The sequence below is a fragment of the Peromyscus eremicus genome, chromosome 5 (assembly GCF_949786415.1).
Source record: "Peromyscus eremicus chromosome 5, PerEre_H2_v1, whole genome shotgun sequence".
Classification (NCBI taxonomy): Eukaryota; Metazoa; Chordata; class Mammalia; order Rodentia; family Cricetidae; genus Peromyscus; species Peromyscus eremicus.
In genome coordinates this window covers 48606057-48622904 of record NC_081420.1, presented here as the reverse complement: position 1 = coordinate 48622904, position 16848 = coordinate 48606057, and the positions used below count along the sequence as shown (strand labels likewise).

The following is a 16848-nucleotide window of genomic DNA, read 5'->3' as shown; positions in this document are numbered from 1 at the left end:
CTACTGTGAATCCCCCTTCCCATAATGCATCTGATTTTAATCACATGCATGCCCAATTATGCACAGGCATAAGAAGGAAAATAGGAGATTATCCCTAAAAATTCACTTGGGAAAACAAGTTTGTTTTACTGCACATGTGCCCCAAACCTGTCTAGGCTAGAATGACCTTTCAATCCTTCTAGGTTTGAACAGACTCTAAGTTTAGTGGTTGTTAAGGTGAGAAGAAATGTATCCCATCACCCAGAGAGAGGTATGCCTACAGCTCACCAGAGGTAGAGGCCCCATGTTGTTAACAAGTTGCTGGCCGCATTGTTCAGAATGTACATGCATACTATTTCCAGGTAAAGATCCCAGGCTTCCAAGTGCATTATTGGAAAGAAGGTGTGTGTATCCAAGCCCAGCAGAGCCTTTGGTTGCTAAGCCACCCCCTGAGCTCACCTGCCTCAAGTGTGTTGAACAACAGTAAGTATAGAGTTTCAGGAGCCAAGAAGAGAACATAGGATAAAAGCTTCCATCAGAAGGTGAGCCTACATTATTACAAGTCAAGTAAACAGACAAGGAAGTGACAGCCATGTGGAAACTCCACACTGACTTCCCTTCCACAAATCAGGGGCTTTTCCATTGAGTTACTATACTTTAGAAAATGGAGATTAGTAGTACAAGTCTTCCCATGGGTAACTACAAAATTTTGGAAAAAAATCAGAAAAGCATGGAGGGACTAGACAGTAGAACTCTAAAAAGACAAACAACTCTTTGCCTGGCTTATGGATGCCAGCCTTTTCCTCGAGGTATACCTGGCTCTATAAATACCACTCAGGCAAAAGGAAGCAACTGTCTCTTTGGCTTGAGGTATCAAAAGAGACACACTCGGATGCAGAGGGGTTTAAAATCTTTACAGAAACCCATCCCAATTCCTGTCAACCAATAACCTGTGCACACAGGGAAGAGGGTGGGAACAATGACAGCAAGTGGGACGTAGAGAACTAAGTAGAAATATAAGCAACTGTTCACTGCCAAAGACAGGAGCGGGTTTCAGTCTCACAGAGTGACCTGCCTGCAAAACTGAAGTAAGTCTTCAGAGAAAAAAAGCAAACTTCAGTCTCCACACTGCATCACTTCTGATGTCCATTATAGTGTCAAAGTTAATGTCAAAAAAGGGAAGTGTGTGTGTGAGGGAACAATATAAATGTGGATTCTGATCACACAGCTAGAAGACAAAGAACTTAAGGTGGTTCATTTTTTATGCTTTCATATGCTTTCATGTCTATGAGATGTGTATGTGTGTATATGCATGTTTGCGCATGTGTGTGTGAGCACATGTGTAGGTATACTTACATATGTGTTCTTGTGCATGTGGAAACCTAAGTTTGATGTGGGGAATTATCCTCATTGTTCTTCCACCTGATTCGCTGAGGCAGAGGCTCTCAATCAAAGCTATAGCACACTGGTGAGCCTAGTCTCCACAGACACCTTGCTCTGGGGATCCCCGTCTCTGTCTTCCAAGCCTGGGAACCCACAAGGCATCTACATAGGTTCTGAGGATCCAAGTTCTGGTCCTCATACCTGTGCAGCAAGCACATTAACCACTGAGCCATCTCCCTACCCACTAAAGCATCTATTATACATATAAAACATATTTAAACGCCAAGAGGAAAATCCTTTACACACACAAGGAATACACAGATAGGTTATCTCTTCCAGAAAATGCAATGTACATTTAAACACACACACACAGAGAGAGAGAGAGAGAGAGAGAGAGAGAGAGAGAGAGAGAGAGAGAGAGAGAGACTGATAGTAATAATCAGAATATTGGATTACCTGGATATCACTGGAACTGGAAGACAAAAGGTCAATGAAATTGAAATAATACCAGCAGGGATATCTAATCTGAAGATCACATGGATACCACAAGTGCTCTATCTGCCAGACATAGTGGCTCATGTCTGTAATCTCAGTATTGGAATGCTGGGACAAGGGAACTGCTATGAGTTTGAGGCCAGCTTGGGATGCACAGTAAGCTCAAGGCAAGCCTTGGGGTTCAGAGCAAGACTCCATCTCATATAAGGCAAACCAAAACAAAATAAAACATACTCTAAGATACATATTCTGCTGTTAAATAGAAACTTCCTATAAAACACAGTTTAATTCCTAGACCTATTATACCCATCAGGTACATAGCCAGTCAAGAAACCTTGAGATCATTATGGCATATCATCTTGGAATTCATTCATTCATAACTGTAATTTCTGTCCATTTTGAGATCTTAGGTACTATAAATTCTCAAGAAATATTTTCATTCCATTATTGTGCAGACATTGCTTTCTTCTTCTCTTATTTATATATTGACATGAATACTGTCTTCCACTATCAATCAGTGTGCTAATTATTGAAATTAACTATAATCATTCTGTATCCTCAGAATCTGATCATTGTCTGCAAATGTGAGGCTCTTTTAAAAAATATTTGTCTTTCTTTTTAATTATGTACATGTATGTGTGTATGTATACATATGGGTATATGCACCTAAATGCATGTACTATGAAAGTCAGAAGAGTGCACCAGATCCCTTGGAACTGGAGTTACAGATGGTTGTGAGCTGCCCAACATGAGTTCTGAGAACGTAGCTCCTGGCTTCTACAAGAGCATCATGTGCTCTTAAATGCTGACATATCTGTCCAGCTACATAAAAGGCCAGTTCTCAACAGCAATTTGCTAAGTGAGTGAATTAAGTAAGGACTATATATGCTTTCTCATGTCCCACAGAAAATGTGCCAACAAACTACTCAAATAATTCCATTTAGGAAACGGCTTTAAAAATATAAAATAATGCCCAAAATGGGCACACGGATCTGGTTTCTTATAAACTGGAAACTATTTTTAAACCAACTATGGCCTTAGTAAGTGACACAGAGACACTGTATTCACCAAGCAAGACTCATGAGCACACTAAAACTAGTGCTGTACATTTGCTATTTGGACTCTTCTAGAATTAGCTGAAATCAATCATTCTTATCTTATACAACTGCTGGATAACTAACCAATAGAGTTTGGAGACTGATAGGCCCATAATCTTGAATAATGACAGTCTTTCTCATTTTAAATTATACATTATTAATAATACCTAGTTACATACCATCTCCTTAAGACAGACAATGGTTAAAGTTAAGAACAACTGAAAGGTCAAAAGAGAGTATGAGGCACTGGAGCGCATAGCAGGTAGAGGTGTCTGCTGCCAAGCCTGAAGACCTGAGTTTTAAATCTGGGACTCATGTGGTGGAGAGAACCAATTCCTCCTCTGACTGTCATATGAGCCTTGCGGCACATTGCATGCCCCCCTTCTCTCTCTCTCTCTCTCTCTCTCTCTCTCTCTCTCTCTCTCTCTCTCTCTCTCTCTCACACACACACACACACACACACACACAGATAGATAGATAGATAGAAAGGTAAAGAAGGTTTACCATATTTCCTTATGATGTTATAATACAATGGGAATAGGTGGTCACTGGGAAATAGGTCTCAAAATCATCCCATAAGCCCACCTGCACTGTGGATGTCCCACTTCCCTAACCAGCCCTCGTTTACTAGCAGACAAAGCTAAACAGTAAGTCCCTGAACATCATGCAGGTATCCTACTTTTGCTTCTCTGGCTGGACCCCAACTGAGATACTTTTCATAGCCATTGAAGGTCTCATGGCATTCACTGAATGCCATGCTGAATGCTATTAGACATTGGCATACTTGTAACCAAATCTCTATCTCCTAAGAAAAACCATCATTTCCACCATCTTCTCTTCTTTCCTCAGCTCCTCTTCAGAGAAGGTTGCTATATTCAGCTCCTTTGAATTTAATCCTAGTACACGCAAAGTTCAGCTTCATGTAAGCTTTGAGATTGGGGTTTTCTATTATTAATTTTTTAGTTAGCATGCAAAATACTAGGTTTCATTAATTCTCTCTCTCTCTCTCTCTCTCTCTCTCTCTCTCTCTCTCTCTCTCACACACACACACACACACACACACACACACACACACACACACACGCACACACACACACACTTTGTTCTTATTCTTTTCTATCTTTAACATCCTCTCCCACCTGCTAGACTCTATCCCTTCCTTGGTGCCCACTGATAATTTGTATAGCTGTTTTTATGAGGAAAAATCATGTAAAAATAAATCTACATTTTAGATATTTAATCCCTTGTCACTAAAGACCTTTGAAATACAGACAATGCCGAGTGAGTGATTTCTCTTCTCTACTAGTTATTAAGATTTATCACTGAGGCTTAAGTCTGGCTCTTCCATAGAACTTAACAATGACTCAGTTTCTACAACTGCCTGACGAAGATTGAAAATAATCTCTCAGTTGTCTCTAGTCACAGGTTTGTACTAGCTTAAATGACACAGCGCATCAAATTTGGTAGTCAGATTATACAGCATGCTACAAACTGTTACACTTTACTCTTATTGTCTTTATGTGGGATGCTTTGAGGGCTGGATGAAGATGTGGCTTGGTTGAGAGGTTGCCTTTCTAACATGCATAAAGCCCCAGGCTGGGTCCCTAGCAGCAAATGCATATACCAGGCAGGTGACACATTGTATTGCCAACACTTGGGAGCTGGGGTGGGAGGATGAGAAGTTCAAGGTCATCCTCAGATACATAGCAAGCCTGAATCAAGATGAGGAAGAGAGGCAAGGGAGGAAAGGAGAGAGGGAGAGAGCTTTAAAACTCATATTTTCTGAACCAAAAATAAAAATCTTAAATAAAATAATATACAAAGAATCCCAGCCTGGAAATGTTTCCATCTATTTTTGCCCTCATCCCCACAGTCCTTTTAATGGCATTGCTAGTCTCATTTGAGGCTGTCATCCTATCACCTCCATGGCAAAAGACTTCTATTCACGGTACACGAGGGAGGGAGAGCTGGGAGTTCACCTACCAAGGAATATGTCAGTGGTATTTTGAGCTACAAAAAAATTATACTGGTGTACAATACATATATGCCTGCCAGGGCCTACATTATGATTAAAACTGACATAAAAAGGCATCTGTAAGAGCCAGTTAAAAGTTCTAGAAGTGGAAAATACGCCTTAAAAAACCTACAGGTGTGAAACTGCATTCTTCATTATGTCAACTGCTTTCCTTAACTGGGAGCCCATGTCACTTACATTATAAACTATGTCCTACCTGATTCAATTTCTTCTGAATACATAGGGCTGTCATCAACTGGTGATTTTTCTGCCAGCTCCTGAACTTGGGATTGGCTAGGGAACACTCATATCAGTGTCACGGGCACCCTTGTGACAACCCAAAAAATGTCTTTCTTGTCGACTAGTAGCATGGGTTTTATTTTGTTGTTGTTTTGTTTTGTATAACATTTTTAAAAACCCTTGTCATTTATGAGTCCTAAGGAAGAATGATCTTCCTGATCTGTAAGTTTTGAGAATATAATTACAGCCTGGCCTCAGTGTGCAGACCTTCCAGTACGGCTGTTCCTGTGGAGGGCGAGGCAGGAAGACCACAAGTTCAATGTCTCCATTTCATGAAGTTCAAGGGCAGCCTGGGAAACTGATTGAGACCTTTTCTCAAAATTAAAGGTCAGAAGAGACCTGGGGATGTGATGGAGCCTGGTGGTAGAGCTTAGCATGACCAAGGCTGCTCACTCACCAGCACCACAACATGAAAAAAAAGAACGTCTCAACCAGAATCACTATAAGGACCACTGAGGCAGACGTGAAGCTTCTTCAGAGTTGAGGCAGTGCTGGGGATAGAACCCAGGGCCTCATACATGCTGGGCCAAGGGTCCACCCCTGAGCTATGTAACCAGTAGAGCTATAGAACCAGTCTTCTTCACATCTTTGTGTTAGGAGAGGAATCTTACAGACTTGCCCAGACTGGCCTTGAACTCACTCTGTCACCCAGGCTGGCCTTGAACTCATGCTCCTCCCTCCTCCATAGCTGAGATAATAGGCCTGAGCCACCAGGCCAGGCTCTGGGTGGATTTTCATCTTGGAATTCAGAAAGCTGAAGATACTAATAGAGTCTAAAACAAAAGTTCATCATTTCCACTCACCAAGAAAAGCTTACTCTTTCACTAACAGCCACAGAGTGTATCTGCCAAGCCCCTTAGGCACTGCAGACCTGAAGCATACCTGAGTCAAAGACACAGTAAGAAAAAGGGACTTTTATCTTCCAGAAGGGACGTGCTCATTTTTCTTACTGAAAACAAGGAAAAGTGCAACATACATTTCATGTCTATCACTGACACTCCAAGGAAAAGAATCTCACATCGTGTATGTGCACACAGGGGCGGAGGAGCTTGAGTGATTACTCGGCTGGTAAAGTACTTGCCTGGCAAGCATGAGGACCTGGGTTCTAGCCTCAGAGCCCATATGAAAAAATCTGGCAAACACTTGTACTTCCAGCCCTGGGGATAAAGACAGGTAGATCCCTGGGGCTCATTGACCAGCTAGTCAGCTCAGTTGGTAAAACAGGCCAGTGAGAGACCCTGTTTCAAAATATGAGATGGATGGCTCTTGAGGAAGGACAGCTGAGGTTTACTACTGTCCTCCAAAAGCATGTACATACATACACACACACACACACACACACACACACACACACGTGTATTTGCATAAGCATGAACCTGTACACATGTGTACAGGATAGTTATGTGTGTCTTCATGTGTGTTCATATATGTGTGTTTGTGTGTGAGCTCAACATGTATTTTAAAAAAACAGAGCTGGGACCAAATTATCACTAATAAAGAAAAATATAAAACCGTGTATTCCATTTTCTCTAAAATTTGATAATACGAAAACTCCCATTTTATTTTGTTTCCATTGGTTTAGTGTGTCTTTATTATATAATTGCAGATAGTACTCTGCAGAATAAATGAATTTTAATTTCATTAGGCTTCTTTCCAATTAAAATGCGGTATTTTAAACATTACAATCAACACTATTAACATCTTTAATTTTTTCACAGTCTATGTGTGGGGAATGTATTTTTATACGTGTATTTCTGTGACATTTATTTTTCCTGGGATTCCCATTTTTATATTGTAACTTATTTTAAATAAAACTAAACTATCAAAATAGCATCTACTACTAGAACTGCTGATGTATATCTATAATCCTGGCACTAAGAAGACTAAGGCACAAAGACCATGAGATTGAGGACAGCCTGGGCTACATATTGAATCTCAAGTAAGCCTAGCCTATATGGAGAGACCCTGTCTCAGATAAATTTATATAAATATAGTATACCAATTTAGGTACATAAAAAAGCACATAAGTGGACTTTACTTCTTAAATATCAGAAACATCTATTTTTAAAAATATTTTCTACCAATCAAAATTATATAAAACATTACCCAAAAATTATATCCTGATTTATCCCTTTTCTATAATAACACTAGAATACATTCATACCCCTAAGTGTTTCTGTTTGATGGAGTTTTAATTCTAATTACAGCTCTATTTCCCACACAGTTAATGATAAACTTCTAGAAATCTACCATCTATAACTAAAATATTTAAAATAAGAAATAGGAGAGACAGGAGAGATGGCTCAGCAGTTAAGATCATTTAGTGCTCTTGCAGAAGACCCAAGTTCAGTTCCCAGCTTCCACATAGGGTGGTTTACAACTGCATGTAATTCCAGGGACTCCAGTGCCCCCTTCTGACATTCAGGGGCAGCCACACACATGTGCATATATATACATGCTCATAATTAAAAGTAAATCTTTTAAAAACATATAGTGGATAGAGTACTGTGTATTCTAACGGGACTGTGTAAACCAAAAAGCAACAATACTTTTTGATGAAGAAGAAGAAGAGAGGGTGATAGCAGATTAAAAAAAAAAAAGATACATGGCAAAGTCACTTCTCTACTTTAAAATGACACAGAATGAAAATCTAAGTTATCTGAAACACACCATAATGGTCTTGGAATTGATATGGGGGGGTGGGGTGGGTGGAGGTCATTTTCATAATGTTCACAATGCCAAAGACTGAGAAGACAAGGTGGTCAGAGGAGGCCCAAGGGTGCCAAGTGGAAGGAGTACCTTGGAACAATTAGAAAACCCTCCCTTCTCATTCTCAAGAGGGAGGATCAGCAGAATTTAGGATCAGCACATTGGGATTTGAGATCCTTCTCCCAGAAATGTGCCCAGCTTTGGACTAAGTTTCTCTGGTCAGCCCAAGTACTCATGGCCTGGCTTCATTCAGAGTTACTCTATTTCTGTCCATGTATAGTCGGAATGAGAACGCAGTTGAAACAGAGATGAAGAACATACATGTGGTACAACCTCACACATAAAAAAGAATCTAAGATAATCTGAGGTACATTCTAGACTAAATGCTAGAGGTACATTCTAGAAGTCACTCTAAAGCTTCCATCCCAGGCGACAGACAAGGAGCAGGAAGATGTGGTCCACACTCATCTTCTCAGAGAAGCCAGGTTCTACAGACTGCTGAAGGAGGAATATGCTTCTCTCATTGAAATACTTCAAAGGTTATAAAATGCCTTTAAAATGATGAGTGTGGGGCAGCAGAGATGGCTCGGCCTGTAAAGGTACTTTGCAGCACAGCCTGGTGAGCTGGGTCAATCCCAGGAACCCATGTAAAATGGATAAGGCAGAAGAAAGGAATAGACGTTAAAAGGTTGTCCTATTCCCTCCTCAGGTATGCAACCCCCATAACAATAAGTTAAAAGTAAACTAAAAACAAACAAAAGACAATTTTATAGCTCAAAAGAGTAACATCCATAAACCATTTACAAAGATGTCATTGATTTTTATCAAAATCAACTCTGCAGTTCCTAAGACCAGAATCTCCTGAAACCTTCCTGTCCATTGATCAAAAACAGTTCAACTTCCAACAAAGGAGTCAACAATAGTTAAAGACAAAACTGTTCACTTAAAATGTGAAAATAACCTCTCAGATGCAAAGCAATAGTTAAAGGCATTATCATAGATATGCACTGCAGAATATTGAATTGCCCAAATTTCATTATAGAAAAAATGTTGTTGAACAAGATACTTTGTTAAATAATAGTTAAACCCAATTAGTATATAATTAAGTCTGTTTACTATCAACATTTCTTTTCTTTTCTTTTTTTCTTTTTTTTTTTTTTTTTTGGTTTTTTGAGACAGGGTTTCTCTGTGTAGCTTTGTGCCTTTCCTGGGACTCACTTGGTAGCCCAGACTGGCCTTGAACTCACAGAGATCCACCTGGCTCTGCCTCCCGAGTACTGGGATTAAAGAGTGTGCCACCACCGCCCGGCAACTATCAACATTTCTTAAAAGTTTCAATAAAGGCATAGAGTTATTTTTGAATGACCAAACTGCAAATTATCTTAATTTATCCCTGATTGCATTACTGAATTCTCTTTTTAATTTTTCACATTTGTTTATTTAGTGTTTATGTGGGTGGGTGGGTGTGTGCATGGGCATCAGAGGACAACCAGTGAGCATCGTTTCTTTCCTTCCAACATGTGGATCCAGAGGATTAAACTCAGGTCATCAGGCTTGGAGGCAACACCTTTATCTGCTGAGCCATGTTGTTGGTCCCTCTTTTTTAAATGTTCAATGATAGCTATATATAAACTATATAATAGAAAGGGTAATAATTTTAAAAAGAAGTAATACAGGCAATTGTCTTAACCTCTTGGAAAAATCAATTACCTGGTCTGTCAGTAATATTTAAAATTTGGCGCAGTTTTTAAAATTAAGATTCTTCCTGAATCCCAGCTCCACTGTTTGTCACTCTCTCTTCATGTGTAGTAGCCACTGAGAATTACATATAAAGAGCCTGTGTATGTAAACCAGTTCTTAGCACCCTTCAGGGTTGAGTGGTGCTGTGGACATGGGAGTCAAGCAAAAAATGAGCTTCAGAGAAAGAGTTCATCACAGTCATTTTTAGACAGTGGCCTCGCTGCCTTCAGTGGAGATGGTGGCATTATTTGACCATCAGCTTCCAGAATGAAAGTCCCTGAATAGAAACCACTGAGAACCTAGGCAGTAAAAAAATTAAAATGCAAGCTCAAATCCAACACTGACAGGATGTTAGGAGAGAGACTCAGAGAAAAAAAAGTATCAAAAGCTACAGCTGTAGGCAAGATGCACCAGTAGCTTGCAAAGTTATTCTCAGCTCTGGAGTTAGTGTCTCCACTTCTAGGAATCTGTCCTAAAGAAGTAAGTCAGAACTATGTACAGACTGTCATTCTAACAGCTGTCATCCTCTACTTGATTATGTTCTTACAAGAGACCTGTGTCTACTGTGATGGGCAAACACTCCCCTACTCACATCCATCGTCTACCTTCCTTCCTGTCTTATGTTTCTTCTCTCTTCTCCTTCTTTTCTTTCCTTCCTGTCATGTGCTTATGGGTTTATTTATTTATACATATATGCGGTATATGTATATGCATGTTTACATATGTGTGTGTGCATACGTATGTGCTTGGGCATATGTGTACGCATGGCTGGTGAAGCCCAAAGTTGGCAATGCCATGTGTCTGCTTACATCCTTCTCCACTCTATTTCACTGAGGCAGAGTCTCACCTGAACCCAGAGCTTACCAATTGGCCAGTCTAGCTAATCTGCTTGCCCAGGGATCCCCCTTCTCTGCCTCCTGAGGGCTGGGATTACAGGTATCTGCCACACCAAGGCTCAGTACAAAATCTCCCCCTCCCCCACTCTTATTTTCTGATCCTTCTAAAGCCTGTGAACTTGAAAGATTAGCATATATTCTTCCACAAAGACACAGACTTTTTTTCCTGCAGGTTATGATTATTAAGGCTACATTAGAGATTTGGTACATAAATTTCACAACTTACATCTTCAATAGTTTTCACTATTTAATACCATGAAATACATATATTTTGTCACATGCAATGCTTTCATTTGCCTGGATATTATCCCAAGGTATATTTCAGCCAAGCTCCCTTGTTGCTTTGGGATAATATTGTCCTGGGTACTCCATTAGCCATTCTTTTTTTAGTCTCTCCAAATAAAGTTTCATTACAGGTGGTCTCTATCATGGCTTATATTTCATGATCCAATACCAAATTGTTTTCATTTTAAATTGCACTTTATTCTATTCATATATCCTCATAAAGCCAATGCTTTGAGTCCATGCCCTATCACATGCTAGGTTCTCTGGTTTGCTTGCTCTCTGTGGTCTTGGCTCCCTAATTGTCTTTGTAAACATCTGTGCTTACAGTTCTTCCTGGAAAGTTTCTCATTCATGTGAGGCTGGAGGGTGAACAGCATCTTCTTGCTCATCAACCTCTCTTCCATTGCCTTACTTTAGTAAACACCATACATAAGTGAATGTTTACCTTGTCACTGCTAATTCTGTGTTTCTAGGGAACGGTTTCTTGGGATTGTTTTTCTATTTCAAGAGTGCCTCTATATAGTCCAAGTCAGCCTTAAATTTGTGATCCTCCTGCCTACCCCTCCATCAACATCTGTCTGCTTCTGCCTCCCAAGTGCTGAGATATCAGGTACATGCTGTGGTATTCAACTTGGTTTCCCATTTTTAAAACCTTAGAGGGGACAATGAAAGGTAATAATGGAGTGGGTGGAAAATGCAGAGTGGGTGGCAAACTATGATTATGTTACATATAAAAATGTTATAATGAAACCTGTTATTTTGTATGCTAACTAAAAAAATTAATAATTCTAAAAAGTAATATATCTATAACATGAAAGATCACTACGATTCTATTTCATAGGAGGTGAGCACATCACTCCATGTTCCTCTCACTTTTCCCTCATTTTCACCAACTTTGGAAACATGGATTTTGCATTTTAAATGTTATACTTTGGAAAATCTTTTCAATGTTTTCCTATGTAGTTGTGTGCAGTGTGTCTACTATATGTCTATCTGTGCATGTCTGTGTGTGCCCAATAGCAGGTGTGTTAGTGGTATCTGTATGTGCAGATGTATAGCCATGAATGTGGAAACCAGAGGACAGCCTTGGGTAGCATTCTCCAGGTTCTGCACACTTTATTTTTGGAAATAGGGTCTCTATGGGACCTAGAACTCATCAATTCAATAATCTGGCTGGTCAACAGCCTTAGGGATCCACCTGTCTCTGCCTCCCTAGTATTGGGGTTATCAGTGCAAGCCACTAAGATCAATTTTAATGCACAATTTTGCTGCCAGTACATGGAAGGCTGAGGCAGAAGGATAAACACAAGAAAGAATGTAAGTTTGGGATACATCTTATCTTTGAAGGGGCACTACATACTCATCAAAGGAAAAATCCACCAAAAAAGACATTGCAATTCTTAACATCTATGCACCAAATACAAGGATACCCAAGTTCAAAAGAAACACTACTACAGCTTAAATCACATTTTGACCTTCACACACTGTAGTGGGTGACTTAAATACCCCACTCTCATCAATAGACATGTCATCTAGACTGAAACTAAAGAGAATGCTGGAGCTAACAGAAGTTATAAACCAAATGGACCCAACAGATATTTATAGAACATTTCCCCCAAACACAAAAGAATATACCTTCTTCTCAGCAGCTCATGGAACTTTCTCCAAAATTGACCACATACTTGAATACAAAGCAAGTCTCAAGAGATACAAGAAAACTGACCACTATAGAGCAAAGCTGGGTATCAACAATAGGAGCAACAGAAACTTAAAAGTTCACAGACACTCTCTACTAAATGAAAATGAGTCAAGACAGAAATTAAGAAAGAAATACTTTCCAGAATTGAATGAAAATTAATATACAACATACCCAAACTTATGGGACACAATGAAGGCAGTGGTAAGAGGGAAGTTCATATCCCTAAATGCCTACACACACAAAAAAAATGGAGAGATCTCATATTTAATAGAACACCTGAAAGCTCTAGAACAAAAAGAATAAATCACACCCAAAAGGAGTAGATTGGCAAGAAATAATCAAATTCAGGGCTGAAATCAATAAAATAGAAACAAAAAAAATAAAACAAAGAATCAATGAAACAAAGAGTTGTTTCTTTGAGAAAATCAATAAGACTGACAAACTGTTAATCAAATTAATTAAAAGGTGAAGACACAATATTTAAATTTGACAAAATTAGAGATGAAAATGGGGACATAACAATAGACACTAAGGAAATTCAAAGAATTACAAGGACATACTTCAAAAACCTGTCTTATACAAAAAAGAAATGGATACTTCTCTTGATATCTACCAGCTACCAAACTTAAATCAATATCAGATAAGCATTTTAAGTAGACCTATAATCCTAGTGAAAGAGAAGCAGTAAGTAAAAATATCCCAACTAAAAAAGGTCCAGGACCAGATGGTTTTAGCACAGAATTCTACCAGACTTTCAAAGAAAAATGAATGCCAATACTTCTCAAATTATTACACAAAATAGAGACAAAAGAAACATTGCCCAATTCTTTTTACAGAGCCAGTTACCCTGATACCTAAACAACATAAAGATCCAACAACAAAAGAGAATTACAGATCAATTTCCACTATGAACATAGATGCAAAAATTCTCAATAAAATAGTTGTAAACCAAGTCCAAGAACACATCAAAAAGATGATTCACCATAATCTAGTAGGCTTCATCCCAGAGATACAGGGATGGTTCAACATATATAAACTGATAAATGTAATCCACTGTATGAACAAACTGACAGACAAAAACATGATCATCTCATTAAGTGCAAAAAAAAAAAGGCCTTTGAAAAAATCCAGCACCCTTTCATGATAAAAAGTCCTGGAGAGAATAGGTATACAAGGAACATACCTCAACATAAAAAAGGCAGTTTACAGCAAGCCCATAACCAACATCAACTTAAATGGAGAAGAACTTGAAGCAATTCCACTAAAATCAGGAACAAGGAAAGGTTGTACACCCCACAAACTGACATTAAGGCACTATTACTGAAGCTATCACCAACTCATTGAACATGGAAAAGTCAAGCTGGTGCCTACATACAGCCTTCACCTCTATGTGCTAGCATCTTTGGTACAGGAACATACTTTGCACACTACCAAAGGAGAAATATAAACACCAACCCACCCAGAAACCCTTTAATCTACAATGGTATCCTGCCTTCAAGATGTGCTAGTGCAAAGGGGGCACAAAGCTTATAGGAGTAACCAACCAATATCTGATTTGACTTACAGCTCACTCCACAAGACGAAACCCATACCTGAAGCTGCTTAGGTGACCAAGAAACTAACTAGCCCAGGGACCTAGGATAAAACCAAATAATACTGTTCTTGAAAAAAAAGTAGCAATAAAATGTCTCCTAATGAATGATTCCTAATGACATTCTGCTACACACATGGATCAGTACCTTGCTCAGCCATCATCAGAGGATCTTCCTCCTGCAGCAGATGGGAACAAATGAAGAGACCCAGACATTATGGCAGAGAGTGAAAGACCTCAACAAGATGTCTACATCAAATCTTTCCCCTCAGGGCTCATGGAACCCTGTGGTAGAGGAGGCAGAAAAAGTATAAGAGCCAGAGGGGATGGAGAACACCAAGAAAACAAGACCCTTTAAATCACCATGCAAAAGCTCATATGAACTCATGGAGACTAAGGCAGCCTTCATGGGGCACGTACAGGTCTACACCAGATGGAGTCCTAGAGCTGAAAGGAGAAATGGACACATGCTCCCATCTCTAACCCAGAAGCTATCTCCAGTTGACAACCACTTGCAAATGAAAATGTAGTTTTCTTCAAGAGAGTCTCACTGGGGAAACAAACTGTTCTTAAGGGCAGGCTACACGCCCAGCTGTAGATGGCCAACAGAAAAGGAACCCAATAGCATCTTTGGTGATTCCTTGTCTTATAATGTTGTGTCAGAGATTTCCTTTTTTTATTCTATATTTTTAAAATTTTTATTTATATAATTTCTTTTCTCTCTCTCTTTTTACCCTACAGGTCCTTTGCATCTATATTATGGCTTCCAGTCTAGTGTTTTTATGGGATTCCTGACGGTGTAAATGAGTGGGTCTCCGCTTGTGTATCTGTTGCTTGTACCTTTTCTTGGTCTCTTTTCCTTCTGTTTATTTGTTTTGTCCTATTATGTATTAGTTTTTGTTTTATCTTATTATATTTGATGTTATTATTCTCCTGTAGAAGCCTGTTTATTTTCTAATGAGAGACAGAAAGGAATGAATCTGAATGGGAGGGGAGGTGGGAAAGAACTGGAAAGAATACAGGGAGGGGAACCATAATCAGGCTATATAATTGAGAAAAAATATATTTTTCAATAAAAGGAAAAAATATAAAATAAAATTTTATATTTACACAAGAAAGAAAAGAAATCAGGAAGGAGCTGGAGGGTGCATTTTATCTAAAAATGAAAACCATGAAGCCAGCAGGCTGTCCCGGCTCATTTCAGTAGTTTGGGAAACTGATTCAATGAAGAGAAAAATTGGGAAGAGAAGCTGGGAATGAGAAAACTTTACATCAGTTCTTTCTGTGTTCCCAGCATCAAAGAAACAAAGCAGGGACACATAGACAGAAATCCACAAATGATGCAATCCATCTTACCTTGGAAGACCGGAAGGCAAAGGCCGTTGATTTGACATCAGCTTTTTCTTTGTCCATGAGGAGAAGGTTCTTGTCTTCCATAAGGCTTAAGTATTTTCCTGTTGTGACGTGCCGGAGTCGGAATGGTTGGCCCCATCTTATGTGACTTCCACTCCACCTGACAGAACAACCAGAACGTGATCCAATCACATCACTATCAGAGAGATAGCCATTGACATGTACAAGTATGACTCTGTGTGTACACATGTGTGTGGATAAACACTATATATAGCACGTGCAGACATATATGCTACATGTCTGTATGCACAAACATCTCAGAAGCAGGTGCAAAAAGGGGAGACAGACTGAGAAGACTGGAGTTGAAATTCACAGCTTTTATACTTCAGAATTTGGGGGATCAGATTACTTTAACTATGTAGCTATAATATTTCCCTTACTTTATACATTATAAAATGCCAGCTTAGTTATGTACAGGTATACATTAGATGCATATGTAATAAAATTTTAGCTACAAGCTTAATAATTATCAAAAGTATTAATATTAAAGTGGACTTAACATGATATTCATACCAAAAATGACTGAATTTTTTAATTATCAAACATTAAATATTGTGAACAGGGAAGTGTGATGTTATAGACTAACTGAATAACGTACAAGAGTTCACAAAAACATCTTGTTGCTAAGGAAGATGACAGAGAAAGAAGGGAAACTCGGGCAATCACAAAAACACACCACCATGAAGTTGAATCCCTCAAGAGACCAAAACAAGTGAGAAAGAGGAATAATAAGCATTCTTTACCCATGAAGAAAGAATTGGAGTATTTCTAAGTAAACTAAGTAGAATATCAACTCACAGCACTATTTATTCTTACTTGATTATTTGGAAAGCAGTGATGAAGCCACTTTATTTTAAAACATCACTTCTTTGGGCTGGTGGCACATGTCTTTTAATCCCAGCACTCAGGAAGCAGAGAAAGGCAGATCTCTAAGGCTAGAAAGGCTAGCCTGGTCTACAGAGCCATTTACAAGACAGTCAGGGCTACACAGAGAAACACTTTCTCAAAAAACAAAACAAAAACATTGCTCCTTTAGTACACAGGAAGTTATTTTCTACTCATTTTTTTAAACAGATCAGGATAATATTAATCAAGCATGTATCGAGTTTTCTAAAATTGATGTATGGAATACCTGAGCAAAATTATTGCAGACACAAAACTACATATTTATCATTAAGTAGGTAAATTGTGCACATTTTTTAAAAAATCTATAGACACTGACTGTAGTAAAACAGTCCTTGGCTCTC

At 38.9% G+C, this 16848-nt stretch overlaps 1 protein-coding gene across 1 annotated transcript in view; it reads right to left on the bottom strand.

Moving 5' to 3' along the window:
* Window positions 1-16848, bottom strand: part of Ryr2 (ryanodine receptor 2) — a 415387-nt gene that overhangs the window by 294193 nt on the left and 104346 nt on the right. The window contains exon 11 of the mRNA XM_059263016.1: window positions 15545-15701. Within this exon, the coding sequence (XP_059118999.1) occupies window positions 15545-15701 (157 nt within the window). The remainder of the gene's footprint in view (window positions 1-15544; window positions 15702-16848) is intronic.